The sequence below is a fragment of the Carettochelys insculpta genome, chromosome 12 (genome assembly GCF_033958435.1).
Source record: "Carettochelys insculpta isolate YL-2023 chromosome 12, ASM3395843v1, whole genome shotgun sequence".
NCBI lineage: Eukaryota > Metazoa > Chordata > Testudines > Carettochelyidae > Carettochelys > Carettochelys insculpta.
In genome coordinates, this window is record NC_134148.1 from 21,771,643 (window position 1) to 21,790,746 (window position 19,104).

At 45.2% G+C, this 19,104-nt stretch overlaps 1 protein-coding gene across 1 annotated transcript in view; it reads left to right on the top strand.

The window, feature by feature from the left end:
- The first annotated feature begins 1,920 nt into the window (after nt 1-1,920).
- The window catches only part of ATOSA (atos homolog A), a 69,099-nt gene continuing 51,915 nt past the window's right edge, over nt 1,921-19,104 (top strand). The window contains exon 1 of the mRNA XM_075006522.1: nt 1,921-3,272. Coding sequence (XP_074862623.1) covers nt 3,257-3,272 — 16 coding nt within the window. The 5' untranslated portion in view covers nt 1,921-3,256. The remainder of the gene's footprint in view (nt 3,273-19,104) is intronic.

The window sequence follows — 19,104 nt, forward strand, 5'->3', positions numbered from 1 at the left end:
CAAAGGTCAGAGAACCACACCTACTAGGTGTGTGTGTTACATTACACTCCACCATAGTCATGAAAGGAAGGATGATAACAATAGGCCTTGTCCTCCAGCGCTCTCACAAAATCCTCTCTTGGGATGATGTCAACAGGAGAGCAAGTGGAAGGAACGGCGGCAGTTTACATCTCTTAGCGACATTGGCTCAGGCTGCTTGCAAACTAAGATAAGCATCACCAATCACAAGGGCTGGACACATCAAACATACTATATATTTTAAATGAAAGTTGAGGCTATGTATACGCTCGAACAACTTTACTAGTATAGGAATACTGGTGTATTATATTAGCAAAACACTCCTAGTGTTCCTGCAGCTTTGCGAGCTTTGCACTGGTTCAATAAAGCCTCTCCCCATAGGTGAATGAAAAAAAAAAGATATTGATTACTAAATATAGTTTTGCCAATATAGATGCCTCCACACTAGGGGCATCGCCAGGCACAGCTCTTCATATCCCTGACTGGCAAAGATATACCAGAAGCTATCTACAGTGTAGACCTGGCCTTGGAGTTTGACATCATCATGAGCTCCTAAACAAGCGGTCATTGTGCTTATACTTTATCTGTCCTTGCCAGATTAGGATTGGAAGGACATTTTTGTGTAACTCTATCATGAGTGTCCTTGCAGCAGAGCATTAAGGTAATGGTTGCATATATCTTGCTTTAGTGAGGGGGGATTAGGCCTATGTCTTGACTGTTTCAGCAAAACAAAACAGCAGAAATGTAGCACTTTAAAGACTAACAAAATGATTTATTTGGTGATGAGTTTTTGTGGGACAGACCCACTTCATCAGATCAACCTCATTTCCAATACAGACTGACATTTGTAAGTACAGAAGGCCAAAAAAAATTTCAGTAAGACTGACACATCAAGTACATAGGACTAAAGGAGGTGGGTGAGAGGCGGGGGGATGTTAAGTGTGCTGCCTGAACATCCCCCTCCCTTCACCTTCCTCCTTCAGTCCTATGTACTTGATTTGTAAGTTTTTATTGCAATTTTTTTTGGTCTTCTGTACTTATAAGTGTCAGTCTGTATTGGAAATGAAATTGATCTCATGAAGTGGGTCTGTCCCACAAAAGCTCGTCACCGAATAAATCATTTTGTTAGTCTTTAAAGTGCTCCATTTCTGCTGTTTTGTTTTGTTGGAGTGCAGACGAAGACGACTACCTCTCTGTTATTAGACTGTTACATGATGCTCTTGATAATGAAACATTGGCCATAAACCAAATCCTCGCCTCTCCGTGCGTATGTGCTTAAATCCTGCTCCACGGGAAGGGTATGTCCACATAAATGCTGGTTTGGGAGAGGGGAAGAAAGGGAGGAGGGGACTTCATCCCAGGGGACGGTATTCCTGCTGAAATCCCTGCTTTCTTACATAAATCCTGCTCAGAATGGGAAAGGACTCTCTGTATATACGCTACCTACAGTGGGGACGTGATATCTGCCCATATGATGCTGCTCATGAGGAGAGAGCCTCTGCACAAGGGCTGAGCGCAGAAGTGGGAGCGGGTGGACGCACAGATGCTGATCACAGTGGCAGGGGATGCCAGCCGAAGCCCTGATCATAGGGGTTTTGCCACTGCCCTGGCTTACGGGAGCTACAGTTACACTACAGCGGGGCAGCCTGTCCCTCCCGCCGGCGGCAGCTCCGTGCCCCACCTGTGCTGGTAGGATTAGGGGGAGGGGAGAGAGTCACCCTTCGGCGGCAGTCGGGGCAGAGTTGTTCTTGGGTTTCGTTGCTATAACAACGGAGTTCCTTCCCGGGCTCAAGGCCCGGGAGGAAGTGACGAGAGGGGATTGGCTGTTGTTGCGCCATGTGACGCAGGCAGTGTTTTGACAGGACAAACAAGACAAGCTGATGGGGGGGGGGGGATGAGCGTGCAGCGGTATTTGGAGGGGTCCTAGCGCTGCCCTTCCCGGCACCGAGACATCCGGATCCAGCCGCGGCCTTCTTCCGTGTACTCCCCCCGCCCCGCCACGGCCGGGGCTGAAGCGGCGGAGCTTAGCCTGCGCCCCTCCTCCCGCCCTTGGCAACGCCGCGGGCTGGATGTGATGCGTGCGACCCGCTTGGCCAGAGGCAGAGACATTTCAGGCGGCGAGGGGGAGAGTTAGTGAGCGCGGGGAGGCGGGCGGGAGGCAGCGCCATGGCAAGCGGCAACCCTGCGCGGCGGCGGCCGGAGGGAGAGGAGGGGGCCGCGTCGGGGGCCCGGCGGCAGTGAGGCGGAAGGCAGCGCCACCCCGCACTTCCCGGGGCCGGGCCCGGGCGATGAGTCTGTAATCGCCGGGCGAGGGGGAGGGACACGGCGGTGAGCCGCGGCTGTTGCTGGGCGCGGAGGGAGAGATGAGCGCGGCGTACGGGTCCCCCGACGCTCTCCAGGTGCAGGCGCAGGGCTAGCCCGCCGCGCAGGGGGCGTTGATTGGCGGGGGTGGCCGGGAGACTGGCGGCTCGGGCTGCGCAAGTCCTGTCAGACGCGGGCAGGTAGGGGGCGGGGCGGGACGCGGGCTTCCCCCCGCCGGATATGCGACGAGAACGCGGGGCGCCGGAGCCAGGGGTCAGTCCGGCTCAGCCCTGGTAGCGTGAGGGGCAGCGAGAGCAGGCGGAGCACGGGCTGAGCTAGGGGATGGGGTCGCTGCCTTCTCTGTCAGCCCCGCTGGCGAGAAAGAGGGGCTGCTGCTAGCCCGGAGTATTTATGTAGAGGAGGTGGCGGTAGGGAGGGGGCTGTCAGAGGGGGTCTGGCTTCCCCCTCCTGGAGCTGGTCAAAAAGAAGGGGACTCCAGAAGCCTGTGCTGAACATTGCCTGTGGCGGCTGTCTCAGAGGCTCTTTCTGCTGCGGGGGAAGGGTGGGTGAGTTTGGGAGACGGTGGTGTGGGATTTTTCCCCGGCAGGTTATAAATAGATCTGCTCAGACGCCGTGTCAAGGAAGGACACATTGGCAAGTTCCAGAGAGAGAGAGAGAGAGAGAGACTGGCTGTGCGTAGCTTTTCCCCAGCAGACTGCTGCTGCCACCACAATGAATGCAAGGAGGAGGCCCAGCTGCTAGCCGCAAGATCTTGTAAGCCCGTCGGAGTGGAGGGCTGGGTTTTATCTGATTTTTATTGTTTTACCCAACAACAAATAAAAGGAGCCAGAGAGAACATCAGAGAGTCCTCCGAAGAAGGACAAGACACCTACAAGCTTGATTCAGAGATCTGAGAGGAAACGAACTGGGAGTGAAAATGAAGCCAGAACGAGGTAATTTCTTAAATTCATGTTTTCTGATATTAGAAACAGCCTGTTTTATAAAGGTCTTTATTGTCACTGATCCTGGTTGAGGAATAAGGAGAGACTATAGCGGCTGCTTTCTTTCAGTCCAAGAAATACAGAGAAGTGTATAATACACTAAGAGAAGGTTAAGGTGTAATAAGAAATTGATTAGGCAGAATTGGACGTTGTTACCGTTTTTTTAAAATCTGTTGTTTGAATGGATTAATTTAGTTTTTACCAGTAGACAGCAGGGAAAGGAAGGAGAAACTTGCCCCTTTTGCTCTGGGACACATTATCAGTTAAACATCAAATAGTGCTGTATTCAGAATAGTATCATACAGTTGCAACGCTTTTTTTTTAAAAAGGAAGTCCATCACAGATACAGTCAGGCATTGTTTCACAATCCTGGTATAAATCAGCAATATGCAAATGTAGGTAAGTGCAACCCACAAATGCATCTAAATCTTTTATAACTGTTAAACAATATTTAGATTTAATACAAGGGTTTCCTTTTCGTAAAACAATCAGATGAACAGCAACAGTTTGAAATTGTCTAATGGTCGTTGCTTGTATTGATCATATTTTTGTATGACTAATCCACAAGCAAAATAGGGTGCACTGAGAATGTCTTTCTACCACTTCAGCTCTTACATATGGCATAATAACAGCTGCTAATGCCCCTAGAGTTAAAAATATGCCCTGGTTTCTCTTCTAAACCATATTATCAGGGGTATAGTGTGAAAAATAGCCTCACTTAGCCAATAAGAAGGCTGGGGGCAAAATTTATTTTGTCATACTAAAAATTTTTAAAAAATCTTGTATGGTTGGCTTGTTTTAAATTTCTTTTCATTTTTTTCCTGCTACTTTTTTTGTTTGACCTGCTTTTTATTTTTAAATGTATATCTTTTTATTTGCCTGTATTATGAATAACTTAATTAATATTTGAAAAGTACTTTAAAATAGTCTAGAAATTGAGGTGTCAAGTGTGAATATTCATCAGTTGTTTCATAATAAAGCTTAATGTGGGCTTTGACAGAGGTCTGTATTATTTTTCACATGCTGTAATATATCCTTTGTAGATATCATGTTCTGCTGTTGTATATTAAACATGTATGGCACAGGTTGATTAGTTATGAGTAAATCCACATTTTAAAAACAACTGCTTATACTGTAGAACAGGTGGGTGCTTTTAAGAAGCAGAGAAGTATTTTTGAACAGACTGCAGCATAGCAAGCTGTTTGTAGTGTATCATTTTAGACTTCAGATCATGTGACTGAAGTTTGAAAGCTGTCTACCACTGGGGTGAACTCAAAATTTCAAAATAATCAGATAAAACCTGTGATTCAATATTTGCAGTTTTAAACTATTCTGCTCTAGTAATCTAAAAGAGCTCTAGATGACCTTTGTATATACTTTTGTAATTCCTAACAAATAGGAAAATGCAGTTGTCTTCCTATTGTAAGATGTTTTTGGAATGGTTGATGACTTTTAATCAATAGATGTGGAGATAAGTTAATTTGTAAAATAAGACTTTTCATAGAAACTAGTATTTAATATATTGAGATTACATTTAATTGTCTCTGAGAAGCTTCACACATCAGGGACTGTTTGTTTTCTTTTGACCTAAGAGCAGTTTACCAAAGATAAATTGGGGTTTTAACAACAATCAGTTATTTTGACAACAAGGAATGTGGACATCCATTTTAGTAAAGAAATATCTGTAGCTTAACTGTGCGCTGTTTGTTAATGTATTTGAGAGTTATAACATATACAAAGAGTTGAGAGTTATAACGTATACAAAGAGGATTATGAAAGTTCTGCATAAACACCACATGCAGCCTGGAGACCACAGTTGTTTCTAGGGAGGCATGAATCATGCAAATATTTACATGTGCTCCCTTTTGCATAGCAGCTGCACTATAGCATAGCAAGTAGTCAAGTGTACAATCACCTGCTTCCATTTGTTGCAAGTTAATAGTGAAGGACACTAGACCAGTTATGGCTGTCAGTTTGCAAAGGCCTACATTGTGGTACAGATCTTACCCATAATGCGCACACAACAGCAAACTGTATAGAAGAAATTTTAAAAGCTATGGAATAAACTTAGTTAGCATAATTGCTAACTCCAGTTTAAATTGAGAAATTTTGAAATCTGTATTTTTCAAGGTGGTTAGTAGTTTGTTTTGAGCCTATGTATCTTGTACATAAAAATACTGTACTTCTGAATTTCTAAATTGGATGATTCAGAGGTGGGGGTAATTTGATTTGGATTTTTTTTTCTGTTGATGTTTCATCCATGCCTTCAAAAGCCAAGTGGAGAAAATATTTATTTATTTTTAATTAAAATAATGTTTAACTAAGACTTCACACTAAAGGATTGAAAGCTACAAAAGTTTGAGCAGGAAAGATGGCAGAGGATTGTAATAAAAGTATGTCATACAGTATCTAATTATGGACTTTTCACAGAGGTCAGGTATACAGGACAAGTTTTGTCAACATAGCTATGTTGGTCAGTGGTGTGAAAAAATTCCCACGCCCCCTAGTTAACATAGGTATACTGGCAAATGCCCGAAAGTAGGCATATCTATGCCAACAGAAGACTGCCTGGATCAAGGTAGTTAATGTCATTCAAGCAAGTGGTATACTGGCTGAAAAACACCTTGAGGTTCATAGTGTGCCTGTCTGGGGACTTTGCTAGTAGATCTGTTTAGTGTAGACAAGTATTTGTTGTGTAGACAAGCATGGAGTCACCTGTTGAGAGGGATGGCAGACAAGGAAGAAAAGAAGAGGGGAACTAATTCTGATGTCACACTCTAACAATGGCATTTTCCTAGGACAGTCACAGTATCATAAAAGACTTATGTGAGAGAGAGAAACTTGGGATAGAGGTTTATGTGGAATAGAGGATCTAAAATACACAGTATGGCTTGTAATGAGAGATATCTGAAAACTGCAAAGGATAAAGACAATACATGTGACAAGGGAAGCGGCTGTGAAGATGTAAGTATATAGCTTCAAAAGACAGCTCATGGAGTAGTCCTGGAAGATTGGGAATCACCTAGTAGATTTGAAAGTGCAAGGAGAGGTATACTCTCATCACCATTAAATGTGTACTTGTCTGGGTCTTCATGAAACTTTTTCACTTAAACTTCAGTGGAGCTCCACCAGTGGGAGTGTTAATGTAGAGATGCAGAGCCCTGTAAATGCACATATATCCATGGCACATCCTTTTTTTGCAGATACAGGTGTGGATATACATTTAGTATCTAGAACCTTGCAAATTTGTGGATATATGCTTCATATCCACAGGTATTCTCATCTGTGGATGTGGCTATCCACAAACAATTTTGCAGATGCAGCTATGGGTACCAATTTTATATTTAGGCTGTACAGCTAGGCAGCTGGCACTGCAGCTGCTGTCGCCTAATCCTGCTCACACCAGGTCTAGATCACATGGCAGTTAAAGCACTCATGGCCACTTCTCTGTACCCTCTTTGCACTAGCATTATTACTTGGTATGTTATTGCCCTAAATCTCACAATTCTGTCACAAGTTTTGCAATATTTATTTTTCCTGGAATCATGTAATTAAATAAGAACCTCTGATTCCATTACAAGTCACAGAAGCTACAATGTGCAATTTTAAGAGAAAATAAGTTCTAGCGTAGAGAGGGATTTGCAGGAACCTGAGGTTAGGTATAAGAGAATGAAGTGGTGCCGTTTCCTGTTAGTGGAGAAATTGTTCTGAAAATGACTAGGTCTTTTGGGAGGCTAGTGCTGAGAGGGTTGGAGAGAGGAGAAGGAGTGTGCTTGATATTTGCCCCCCCAACCTACTTTCACAGAGTGATCTTTTAAAAAGTGACTTGGATAAAAAAACTCTAATGGGGAGTCAGAGTATTACACTGAAATTCCATTCTAGCCTTAATCTATATGGGACAAAAGATGTGTCTCTATAGTAAACAAGGTGCAGATGCATACATGGTGTAGAAATCAAGGTGTTTTTCTTATTGTTGAGAAGTTCGGTTGTGGTTTTTGTATTTTCTATTTAATATCCACCCCTTTGTTTAAAAAACAACACTGTACATCAGTGGTGGACAGCCTGTGACCTATCAAGGTAAGACCTTGGCTGGCTGTGAGACTCTTTAGGCTGAGCATTCACACAGGCACCCTCAAGCCCACCGTTCACAATGACTGTGGTTCGCTGTCCCCAGCCAATGGGAGGTGTTGGTTGGTAGGGTTGATGAAACTGCAATTTCTTTGTTTCTGGCTATCCTCCCTTCTCTTCGTGTTTGGAGGAAGTGCAGTAGCTGGTGCAGACAATAATTCTCCACATCAAAGTGTTTTTCCCCTGCACTGTTAGGCCTGTTCAACATTACATATAACTGCAGGCCTGCCTACTGCAGATGGAGCTTTTGCAATATGAGTGCTTTTGTTAGTCTGTCATAAACTAGACTGGCAAATCTGTTTTTGTCAGTGTAACTGCCAGTATAAAAATGACACAAATAACAATATTACTCTACTGCCAAAAGTTTCTAGTGTGCGCCTGGTCTTACAGAAACCCTGTCATGTAGACTGGGCTGTCCACTCATTTCTGGATTTGGCCCTGATGAACTTATCTAGCTCACTTAAATTGAGTAGTTTTTATTTGATCAGATCCTCTTATGTTTCAGCTTGGTCAGAACCTTGGGCATTGCTATCCTGCCTTTAATTTTACAGGTCTAATTTAGGAGTGCTGAGTGTCTGCTAGGTTTAAAGTGCATCATAAAATAAAATTCCATTTTCTAAAATCCATTAGTATTGTCTAGAACAGGAATAGCGTCACCTGATTTCACTTTTTGCTACAGTACATCTGTTAAAAGAATTTGCCCCTTCAGCATTTCACTGCTTGCAAACATGGCTTGTGACAGTTTTGTTAAAGAGCTATCTCAGTACCTCTGTTCTAAAGGTTCTGAAAATGGCTTTATTGTCTAATTGTGCCATCAACAGATGCTTAATAATTAATCAGAATCATGTAATTTCACTGCAATTCATTTTTGCAACTATTTTCGCTGTTCTGATATAGTAACTATGGTAAAGTCTTTCAAAATTTGAAAAAAAAATAAAATTTTCAAGTAGCATTTAAGGTATGATAGAAAGTGTTCTTTTCCAGCATTACATTGTTCAGATAACTTATTGCTTGTATTTAAAGATTGTTTATAGTAAGGCCAACTTAATCTTTAAAAATGTAGCATAGAGGTCTCAAAGGCAATGGCTACAGTAGAGAGTTTTGTCGACAAAACCAGCATTTTGTTGACAGAACCCACGGAGTGTCCACATTACTAAGGTGTTTTGTTGACAGTAAATCAACGGAATGCAGCACTTCTGTCAATAGAGTTTTCTGCCATTCCTCCATGAGGCAGAATCCCTCTTTCAACAGATAACCTGTCAGCAGAATATCTGGATGTTCCAGGGATGCCCTGTCTCTATGGTTCCTGACTCTGGCCATTCTTAAAGCTGCAGGGAACCCTGGACACCCTGTGGCAGGAAGCTGAGAGCGTGGAAGCAGCAGAGCCACAAGTTGCTTGTTCCCAGGCCCTCATAGCCACTCTTTTGAGCTAATTTTACTGGGTTAAAGGTCCAGGACCTGCTGGGCATGTGGGCCGATGAAGAGACCCTCTTTGACACTTCAACAAAGCAGAGGAATCTTCTGCACATGCCCGTCCGGTCACCGCCCTGGCAGCATGGAGCCACCCCACCCACACCATGGGCAGGTGTGGGCAAAGGTGAAAGAACTCCGTCAGGGCTATGCCTGGGCCCACGACACCAGACAGAGGTCAGGAGCAGGACCTGTGACTAGCCTCTACTACAAGGAGCTGCATGAACTCTTGGGGATGGATTACACCTCCCCACTGACCTCTCCATTGACACTGCAGAAGAGCCCCACCCTCCCACACCACCCCTGTAGCTGGAGTCTGAGGAGGAGGACCAGCAGCACCCTGGGACCCAACCTCTGTCAGAGCTGGAGGTAGACATGGGGTGTGAGGCCAGGAGCAGCACCCCAGTCATTGCCCTGGGCTCAGGTTCCTCCAGCCAGGGCTCCTCCAGGGTGTCCCCAGAGCTGTTCGAGGGTCCCTCTGGTAAGTACCCCACATGTCACACACCCCAGGGCATGGAGAGTGGGTAGAGATGAGGCATGCTGTGAGTCTGTCCAGGCCAGCTTGGGCAGGACCTCATGCTGCAGTCCCAGCGCAATGGAACCATGTGCAAGGCAGCGTGTCCCACCTGGACCCAATAGGCAGTCCCCTGGCATGGGCGCCAGCCCAGTGCAGGGCAGGCCCCAGGGGAGGGAGGGTCTGCCAGCCCCTGCCACGGCTGGAGGCGGGCTAGCCACACGGGTGCCAGCCTGACCCCCAGACACACTGAGGAGGGCTGCTTCCAGCATACATGCGTTCCTGCAGGCAAGAGTCAGCACCCGCTCCTGCAGACAGTGCTATGAGCCGCATGTGTATGGGGGGCAGGGGGCAGGGATGGCCAAGTTTAGTCTGTCTCACCTGCCACCCAGGTGGGAACCTCTCTGTGGCTGGACACCCCCCACCCTTGGCCGCTAGCCTGTCGGGGGGTGCACAACAGTCAGCCTGGTCTCTGAGGCGCCCCGGACTCCCTGTGTGGCAGGGCCCACTGTGTGGGCCACACATGCCAGTGCTCCCAGGATATCCCCATCCTGTGGCCTGGGGTGGGCTGTTGGTCAGCGCTCTTGGTGCGGGGGCAGGGCCTCAGAGGCTGTATTGCATCAATGACTCACTGTCTCCCCTCCTTGTCTTCCTTACAGCTGGACCTGCCCTGAGCATGGGCCAAGCCAGCCTCGAGGCAGTGCCCAGGTGAGCTGGCACCCCCCCCCCCCCGCCCACACTGAAAGGACCTGCCTGTGGCCAGAGGGGATGTCACCGGGCACATGCCAACCTCCAGAGGGTCCACAGTCCTGCCCTATGAAGGCTGACTGACCTCCTCAAGCAGGATGACTGGGAGTGGCAGTCATGGGCCTGAGCCCAACTGATATCCCGCCTTGATACCGTCATTAGCATCTGGCGGGACCTATTGTCCCAGGTACCTATGGCTGCCCGCCCCCCCCCGCACCTCTGCCCTGCCCCCACCAGCCATCCCCCAAGCCTTCCTCAAATTAGTTTTTCCCAGGCCTCCCCTGCTCCCCCTGCCAACCCAGGCCCCCCTGCAGCCCCATCACCTCTGTGCTCCCAACCCCAACCCTGCCCCCATGGGGACCTGTGGCAGGAGGGGATCTGGCTTGGGGTCCTGCTCACCAATGGGGTCACAGCCTCCTCACCCCCTCCATAGTTTGACACCTCCCCCTACTGTATGTAGTTCACTGTTTTCTCTCTCTGTGTAAATAGTTTTTTATTACAATGTTTATTTTGAAACCATTTATATTTGTTCAAGTAAAAAAGTTATTCGACCATCACCCCATGTTCCTCTTTATTGGGGAGGAGTTGGGCAGGGGTGAAGGGGCAAGGGGTAGGATCGGGGTGGGGACTGGGTAGTGCTGTAGTCCTGAGGCCCCCTGCTGGTGGTGCGGTAGGGAGGGTCATTGGGGACTGCGGGGGAAGTTTCACAGAAGTTAGAGTTTCACAGAACCTCAGCCCATCCATGTGGGCTTGGCAAGTTGGAGCTGTGCCTGGCTGCACATAATCGCAGCCAGCATCTGCCCCCCACCCTGGGAGAAAGGTCTTCCCGTTCCCTTCCACAATGCCATGGAGGGCACAGCACACCACCACTATTTTGGGGACATTGTGCTCTCCCACATCCAGCCTGGTGAGGAGGTAGCTGAAGGTGCACTTAGCCTGCATCTGTGCTTGGTTGAGCCAGGCATTAAACAGTTCTTGGCTCAGATGCAGTTGCCTGATGTAGAGCTTCATAAGCCAGGACATGAGGAGGGTAGGTGGCATCCCCCATAATACACAGTGGCATGTGCATGTCCCTGACTGCTAGCTCTCAGCGCAGGCTGAAGGTGCCTGACTCCATCCTCTGGCACAGGTGGAGCTGAAGAACACCCGTGTGTCATGTTCCTGGCCCTACCCGACCATCTGACATAAATGTGAAGAAACTATCCATGGTGGGTAGACCAGGGCCTGTAGCCCAATGGAAAACATATTGCTTGTGGTAGACATACTTTGCTGCACTGTGGTCCAGCGCACAGATGGGGATGTGGGTCCCGTCAATAGCTCCAGAAGCAGTTGGGGAACACCAGGGTAGTGAATCCATTCATGATTGCATCTACATCTGCCAGACAGATTACCCTCTGCTGCATGAGTGTGCTGATGGCCACCATGACCTGCAAGGGACATAAATGCTTCAGGGACTGAGGGAGGAAGTCCCTGGGCAGCGTGGGGGTTCCCCCGCTCCATCCCATCACTTTCCCCCGAGCTCTCCAGGTGCCCCTCCCATGAGGCCGACCTCAGCAGCAGAGCTGTGCGAAGGTGGGACAGTACAGTCTCCTGGGGATGGGGCTTCCATCCCAGCCTTCGCACCCTTGACCCTGCTCCCTGAGGGTCCCCTTTGGGCGGGACATCCTCTCCCCGCCCCCGTGCAGGGCCTATATCCCGAGAGTGCCTTACCTCTATGAGGATGCCCTAGTGGTGGACTTCCCCATACCAAACTGTTTCCCAGCAGAGTGGTGGCTGTTGCAGGTGGTCAGCTTCCACAGGGTGATGGCGACCTGTTTCTCCACAGGGATGGAGGCCAAAGCTGAGTGCCTTGTTTCTGGAGGGTGGGGCAAGCCAGGCACAGAGCTCAAGAAAGCTGTTTTTCCATGTGCGGAAGAGGTAGAGCCACTGCCCCATGATGAGCCGGTCCCACCAGCTGGAGCTGCTGCTGTGCCTCCAGACCTGCCTGTGCACCCAGGGGGTTGGGGGGCGAGCCCACGTGACGCCGTGCAGCAGCAAGGGTGAGCTCCTAGAAGGTGGATTGCTGTGATCAGGTTCAGCAGAAGCTTGAGCACCTCTGGGTAGGACCAGTGCAAGCCCAGCAGCTGCTGTGGCACCATGGCTATCTGAAAAGTGCTGTGTTTCTCTCAGAAAGTGTGTGAGCCCTGCTGTAGCAGCTATGTGAGGTAGGCAAGCCTCAGCATGGGCAGGGAATGGGCGTTGGGAGGGCCTCTTTATGGGCACATCTTACCAGGCCTCCCAGAAGGGATTGCTAGCTATGACACCATTTATGATGGGGTTCTGAGGACGTTCTGTTGAGAGAGTAGGCTGAATGCCCAGCCGCTCTCTGTCAACAGAGCAGATAGAGAGCGATCCACTTTGGTTTCTGGCCACGATCTGTCGACAGAAGTTTTGTTGGAAAATATCTTCCGAGAATAGCTTCTGTTAACAGACGGCTATGTCTGCACTACAGCAGAAGTGTGCATACAGTTCCATGTGCACCTTAGCACTTGTAATTTCTTGAGCAAGCTGGACCACTTAATCCATAAAATAGGTGGACAAGCGCAATTTTTGTGAATGGTAATGGAGCACTATGGGGCTGGGCGTGTGTACAGTCTTGCTTCTAGTTTCTGAAAATTCTTCATTCATAGCATATCTCCCTTCTTCTTTCTTTGGTCTTTTCATTCTTGTTTTGGTATATATGCAGTTACACACAGTAAACCATGCACATTCATACTTGGATTATGTACACAATTGGATGGTACTGAATGCTAAAAGAGACTTTTTAAAGGCTACCTGTAGACAAACAATAATTTTAAATGGTATGATCATCGTGAGTGTTCTCTAATGACTTTCTTTTAATTATTCTAGTTATTTTGACCAGATCAAAATTCTGACATTTATAATTTTGCTCATTGTATAGTTTACATATATAGAGATGGGAGATTTGTGGGAGATTTTGTAGAATGGACTCTTGATCACACTTTTAATGTCAGCAGCTTTAAACAATTTTAGAATAAAAACTGTCAGACACTATGCCAGAGAGCATTCTAAAATTATGTAGATCTAAAGGATGACATAAAAATAAAGATGAATAGAGGGGTAACTTCCAAGAAGGGCTCAGGGAATACTGAGAGGTTAACTATATATCCATCTGAGAGGTAAATAAGGGCATCTGTGAATAAAGCACCACAGGCAAGAAAACTGGGGGGGAAAAAAAACCAAACAGACCTAATTTGTATTGTGAATATGATCAGTCTCATTGCAATTAAATCCAAGGACACTGGCATCTGTATAGTTTTATTTGCAATGGTTCTGAAAAGAACAAATTCAAAATAATAGAGCTTGTTTCCATAACACTGTTTCTTCTGACTTATTTAACTCCATCACTGTGTACCTAATATTTTTGGTTATATGCTCAGGAGTATTTTAATAGCATATGATCTTTCAGGGTTTTCTGTGCCACAAAACAAATCTCTCATGGGTGAAGAAGTCATAGTTTATACTACTAATTGGTGCTCTGTTTCCTGATTTATTTCTCCAGAGTTTTGACACCCTAAACCTAATATGCTTATGATTCAAGCTGCAGAAAACTGCATAATGCAAAGTTAATGCTGCATTGTTAAAATCGGGACATGCAAAAACTTGGGACCTAACAGAAATGTTAACTAATTTGTTGGCAACTGACTATTTATTAGTGAATTTTTTAAAAAGTTTCAGTGAGAATGTCCAAGAGGATGGGTGGGAAGGACTTAAGGTTACACTTGGACGAAAGGAAGAAGTAAGGTATTTAGAAATATTTACAGAAATATAATTTGCCTTACAATTTAATACCATTTGCATAGCAAAAAAAATCAGATTTACAGTCAATTTAAATCAAAGTAAAAATTGCTAATTTCTGGTAAGTACAGAGCAACGTTAGTTTGTTGGTTGGTGAGGAAAAACACAGATTTACTCTTATTAGAATATCAAAAAGGTATAGAAACATGGTCTAGTGGATATGATGTAGTGCTGTGAGTCCAGATACATGAGTCTCTGTTCCTGGCTTTGCCACTGACCTGTTGTGTGGCATTGAGCAAGTTTCTTCACCCAGAGTTGACCCTTCCATAGGACAGTTTGGGGCAGTTGCCATGGGCCCCACATTTTGAAGGGAGTCCAGGGGTCTACAAGATCTGGGCAGCCTGGGTCTGGCAGCAGTTCTATGAGCCTCACTCCTTTCCACTCTGCCAACAGTTTAGGAGGATGTGGGGCTTAGTTGGTGCAGGGGCCAGGCAGTACTGCCAGCCTCACTCTGATGTGCTCTGCCTTTCCTAATCCTAGCATTGCTATGGAGAGGATGAGGCAGGAGCTTAGAGAAAGGGATGAAATGTGGGTAGAGCAGAGGCAGGAAGAGGTGCAGGGCAGGATCTGGATCGTGGAAGGGGTTTTCTCTGGGCCCTGCACCCCTGCAGGGGCAGCCCTGCCTTTACTCCTTTCTGACTCTGTTTTTTAATTCCTACCCTTTATCTGTTTGAAAAGTTAACTATAAGGCACTTATGGCAAGGACACTGTCTGCCTATATTTAGGGGTGCTAAAAGACCTCATTCTGTTGGGTCCCAAACTCAGATGGAGCTTCTGGGGGCTATCATAATACAAATGGTAAATATAATGGTGTGTTGGAGGTTTCAACAGAATGGAAAGCACAGTAATGAAATACAGAAGTTGAGCAGGTGGCATGTATGTTTTAGAAAATAGGATAACTTTTAAATATGTAAACATTTCCATAAATTATTGTATTATTTAATATCACATTAACATTTTAAAAATAAATCTTCTTGAAAGTAAAGGCTGTAAATGACATTGTGTTCAAATATTCTTCTACTGAGGTCAGTGGATTTTGTCATCTTCAATGGCAGCAGGATTAGAACCATAGTGATCCCATTTAAGTTTTGAAGTGTACATCTCAGGATATATCTTCAATGCAGAGTTAACCCTTATGATTGGCTTGGCTGAAATGTGAACAGCTACCCTTTGAAACCATACCCAATTTATTGGGTCCTTACTGGCACTATGCTTGTGCTGCAGTGACTTTGTGAGGGCATATCCTGTGGCTGTTCATGCTGAGAAATTCTGATTTTTAACCAGTAAAATGCATGAAAGAAAACTTGTCTGTTCTTCTAAAACACGAGGGAATTGTGGGAAGGCTTTGGACTATTAGCATTTGATTGGTTTAACTTGCATTCTTGGTGCAAACTGGGCAGGCTACCAGCTCAAGTGAAAGTAGAAGCCGGGCTGTAGCTTAGACCACCAGCTGTGCCAGGTCTCCTTGGTTGAAAGCTTCACTAAAGTCCTGGCAGAAGTGTTTTGTGTGTGGGTGAAAGGGGTGCTAGGGAAAACTCTCAAGTTACTTCTCCAGTGAGGACGTGAAATATGTGGGCAAGGGGAGAAGGGCTAGTTTTCACCAAGTCTGCTTCTGGTTGTTTTGTCTGAATAAGATTGGGTAAACAGGGCAGCAATGCATTTGCTCATCTGGATCTTTTGAATTTTCAAAATGCAACCATAACTAAAGAGAACCACCCCACCCCATTCCCAAATCTCTGCTTTGTTTTTCTGCTGAGGTTGTTGACGACAGGGCTGTGTGTCTTATTTCCTTTTCAAAACTACTGTGTTTCCATAAGGAATGGAATTTCTCACTAAGTCACTGAGTACAGACTAGGCTGTTGGGATCAACCTGAAAAGAGAATGTGAGGGGAGATTTCACAGGGTAAGACTAATTACCGTTCAACTAAAATAATAGCAGATACCTACTGAGCCTGCTCAGAAGTGAATCTTCCTGGCCCACAATGATTTTAACTTTGCAATTTTTTTACCCCAAACCTAAAGTGCATAAATCCTATTATTCATTCCAGGTTTCAAACGTCAGGTGTTATCCTTCACCAAAAATATGATTTGGCTTTGTTTTGTTTTTACATTGCTGTAAACGTTTCTCCCTGGCCTCTCCATTGCATTACTTGTATCTCAAAATGGGTCAAGGGGATTCTGTTCAAATTTCATCATTGACTAGAAACCAAACCTGGAAAATTGAAGCTAAAAAGCAATCTATCTGGAAAGTTAGGAGTATGAAAAAGGGACTAATAACAATGGTTGCTTCCATAACTACAGTAATAACTTTTCTCATGCAGTATTTGCAGATGGGCCATAAATGTGGGTAGCATGTCGAAGACTTCAGTTGCAAAAGAAAATTTAATTCCTGTATGAGTGTTTGGAATTATTTGAGCGTAATCTTAAAATCATTGTTAAGTTCTAACTTGGCAAAAAGGTGTAATTGTTGAAGGCTCATTTTGTTCCTTGAAATGAGATTTGCTTTAGAAGCTAACAAACTGTTCATGAGACTTGGTTACATAATACATATTTCTTGTACAGCACTGAACTATACTTATTTCACCTGTAAATAACTTAATAAAACTTATTTTATATCAACAAAATATGGTATAGCAATTCAAGGAGGCCAAGGGCCAAGAAGAGGCCATTGCCTGACTAAGAAGTGATCGTTATGACTTCTGTAGAGAGAGGTTTTACTTAAGTACAGAGGTAAAAGACAAATTACAGTAATTTTAAAAATAGATCAAATGCTTGTCTGTGCTTAAAGTGCTATGGTAGCACAACTGCCCCATTCTAGTGCTTCAGTGTAAATGCCACCTATGCTGATGAGAGGGAGGCTCCCATTGGTGTAGGTCAGGGGTGTACAACCTTTTTTCCGTTGGGGGCCACACGGCAAATTTTTACATGTTCCAGGAGCCGAACACAAAATAGCCCCAAGCCTGCTCACCCATCCCCAGCCTTAATCCCTTGCAGTCCCAAACCTGCTGCCCCCCCTCTGCCCCCAGGCTTAAATAACCCCTCCCCACAGCCCCTAGGTGCTCCCAGTTTTAATGCTCCCCCACAGCCCCAAGCTGCCCCCAGACTTAGCCCCACCCCTGCATCCAGACACCCTATACCCCACCACTGGTGACACACTGGAGTCACTGACAGAGCCCTGAGTGCCACACGAGCTGTGCCAAGATGTGCTGCACCCAGCCCCAAGAACCACATCGAGCCCCAAGATTCCCGAGACAACCTCTTTAAATGGCACCACTGCTGGCTCTGCAGATTAGTTTGAAAGGGTCTGTGGGCCAGATTCTAGCCCCTGGGCCATGCTTGGACACCCCAGTGTAGGTTATCCATTTCCCTTAGGGGGGTAGCTATGTAGATAGAAATATTCTTCCATCGACCTAGCGCTGTCCACATAGGGATTAGGTCACTTTAACAACACTGCTCAGGGGTATGGATTTTTCATGTCTCTTGCAGATGTAGTTGATCTGACCTAATTCTCTAGTTTAGACCAGGGCTAACTGGTTATCAAATTGAAACAGAAGGAGTGGGTGACAGTGCTCAAGAAATTTGAAAGTGAAGTGCAGGTTTGTTATAGCATAAGGGAGATAATTGTGTACTTTAAGGTAGAGGGCAAGGAGCTTCGTGGGTGGGGGGAGAAAAAGGAATGGGGAAGAGAAAACTGAATGCAGTCTAATATTCATCTAATGCTACAAGGTGAAATGTTTTGGTTTCATTTTAATAGCCTTGTGTTGGTATTTTTCAACTATTGTTCCATAATGTTCAGCTTTTTAAATGTCTTTTTCTCTTTTTTGTTTTATTTATTTATTTGTTTGTTTATTTATTTATTTGAAAATGCTTGTGTTGAGTTTAAACTCAGCATGGCTGACGATCATTGTTCTTTTGTTGGGTATGCTCTTTAGTTATTGAAGCATATCAGTAGCTGTGTTGCTGTGAAAGGAAATATTTTATATGCCTTAAAATGGGGGTCAGCAACCCCTGCTATGGGTGCCAAGAGTGGCACATGAGCAGATTTTCATTGGCACATGATGTGGGAGCTTAGCCTCACCCCAATGCAGCTGGGAGTTTGCTCAAAGCTGTGCTGCCTGTGGATTAACAAAAGACTATCTAATGCTATCAGCCACCACCTAAATGGTAAAGCTCTGCATCTCAGTGTATTAATGAAACTATTGTAAGTAAGACTATTAGTGATTTTTTTAAGAAGTATCACTGGCACTCGGACCAGATATAGAGGTCAAAAGGTCAAATTTCAGCACTCCACCTCGGAAAGGTTGCTGACCCCTGCCTTAAAAAGGACAGTTAAACTATGTTGCCTGATGTAGAATTGCAGATGTGATGCACAAAGTGAGGCCTGGCCTACACTGACCATTAACTCAAGTCAAGTATCATGCCAGCTAGTTTTAGTTGTTTGTAATTGTTTTGCATCACGGTAAAATGTAATATAGAAAAGGTGTTGATGAGACCGGGTCTAGACTACCACATGTATTATTGAACTCTGCAACATTAGAAATAACTTGACAAATTGGATTCAAAGAAGAATAACGAATGATTAAAGGGCTGAATAGACCTAATAAAATCAAAATATGTACAACAGGGGCAGATAGTTATGAAGACAGTAAGTTTTTGAAAAATACAAAGTGGGTTTAAGAATGAGTAGTGCAGAGAGGTATGAGAATGAATAATGGAGTGAAAATTTTCCTTATTCAGTGTATGTTCCCTTGGTGAGAACTATTAGCTTCTAATTGTCTTTTGTCGATAATTGAATCAAATCTGGACTGGACAAAGACCCTGAAAATATGTTTTAGGAAGTAAAGCAGCAGAAATGTAGCACTTTGAAGACTAACAAAATGATTTATTCTGTGCTGAGCTTTCATAGAACAGACCTACTTCTTCAGATCGATTTCATTTCCAATACAGACTGACATAAATAGAGAGGATCAAAAGGAAAAAAAAATTCAATAAAAACTGACAAATCAAGTAGGATTGAAGGAAGGGGGTGAGAGGTGGGGTGGGGTGGGAAATGTTAATTGTCTTGTC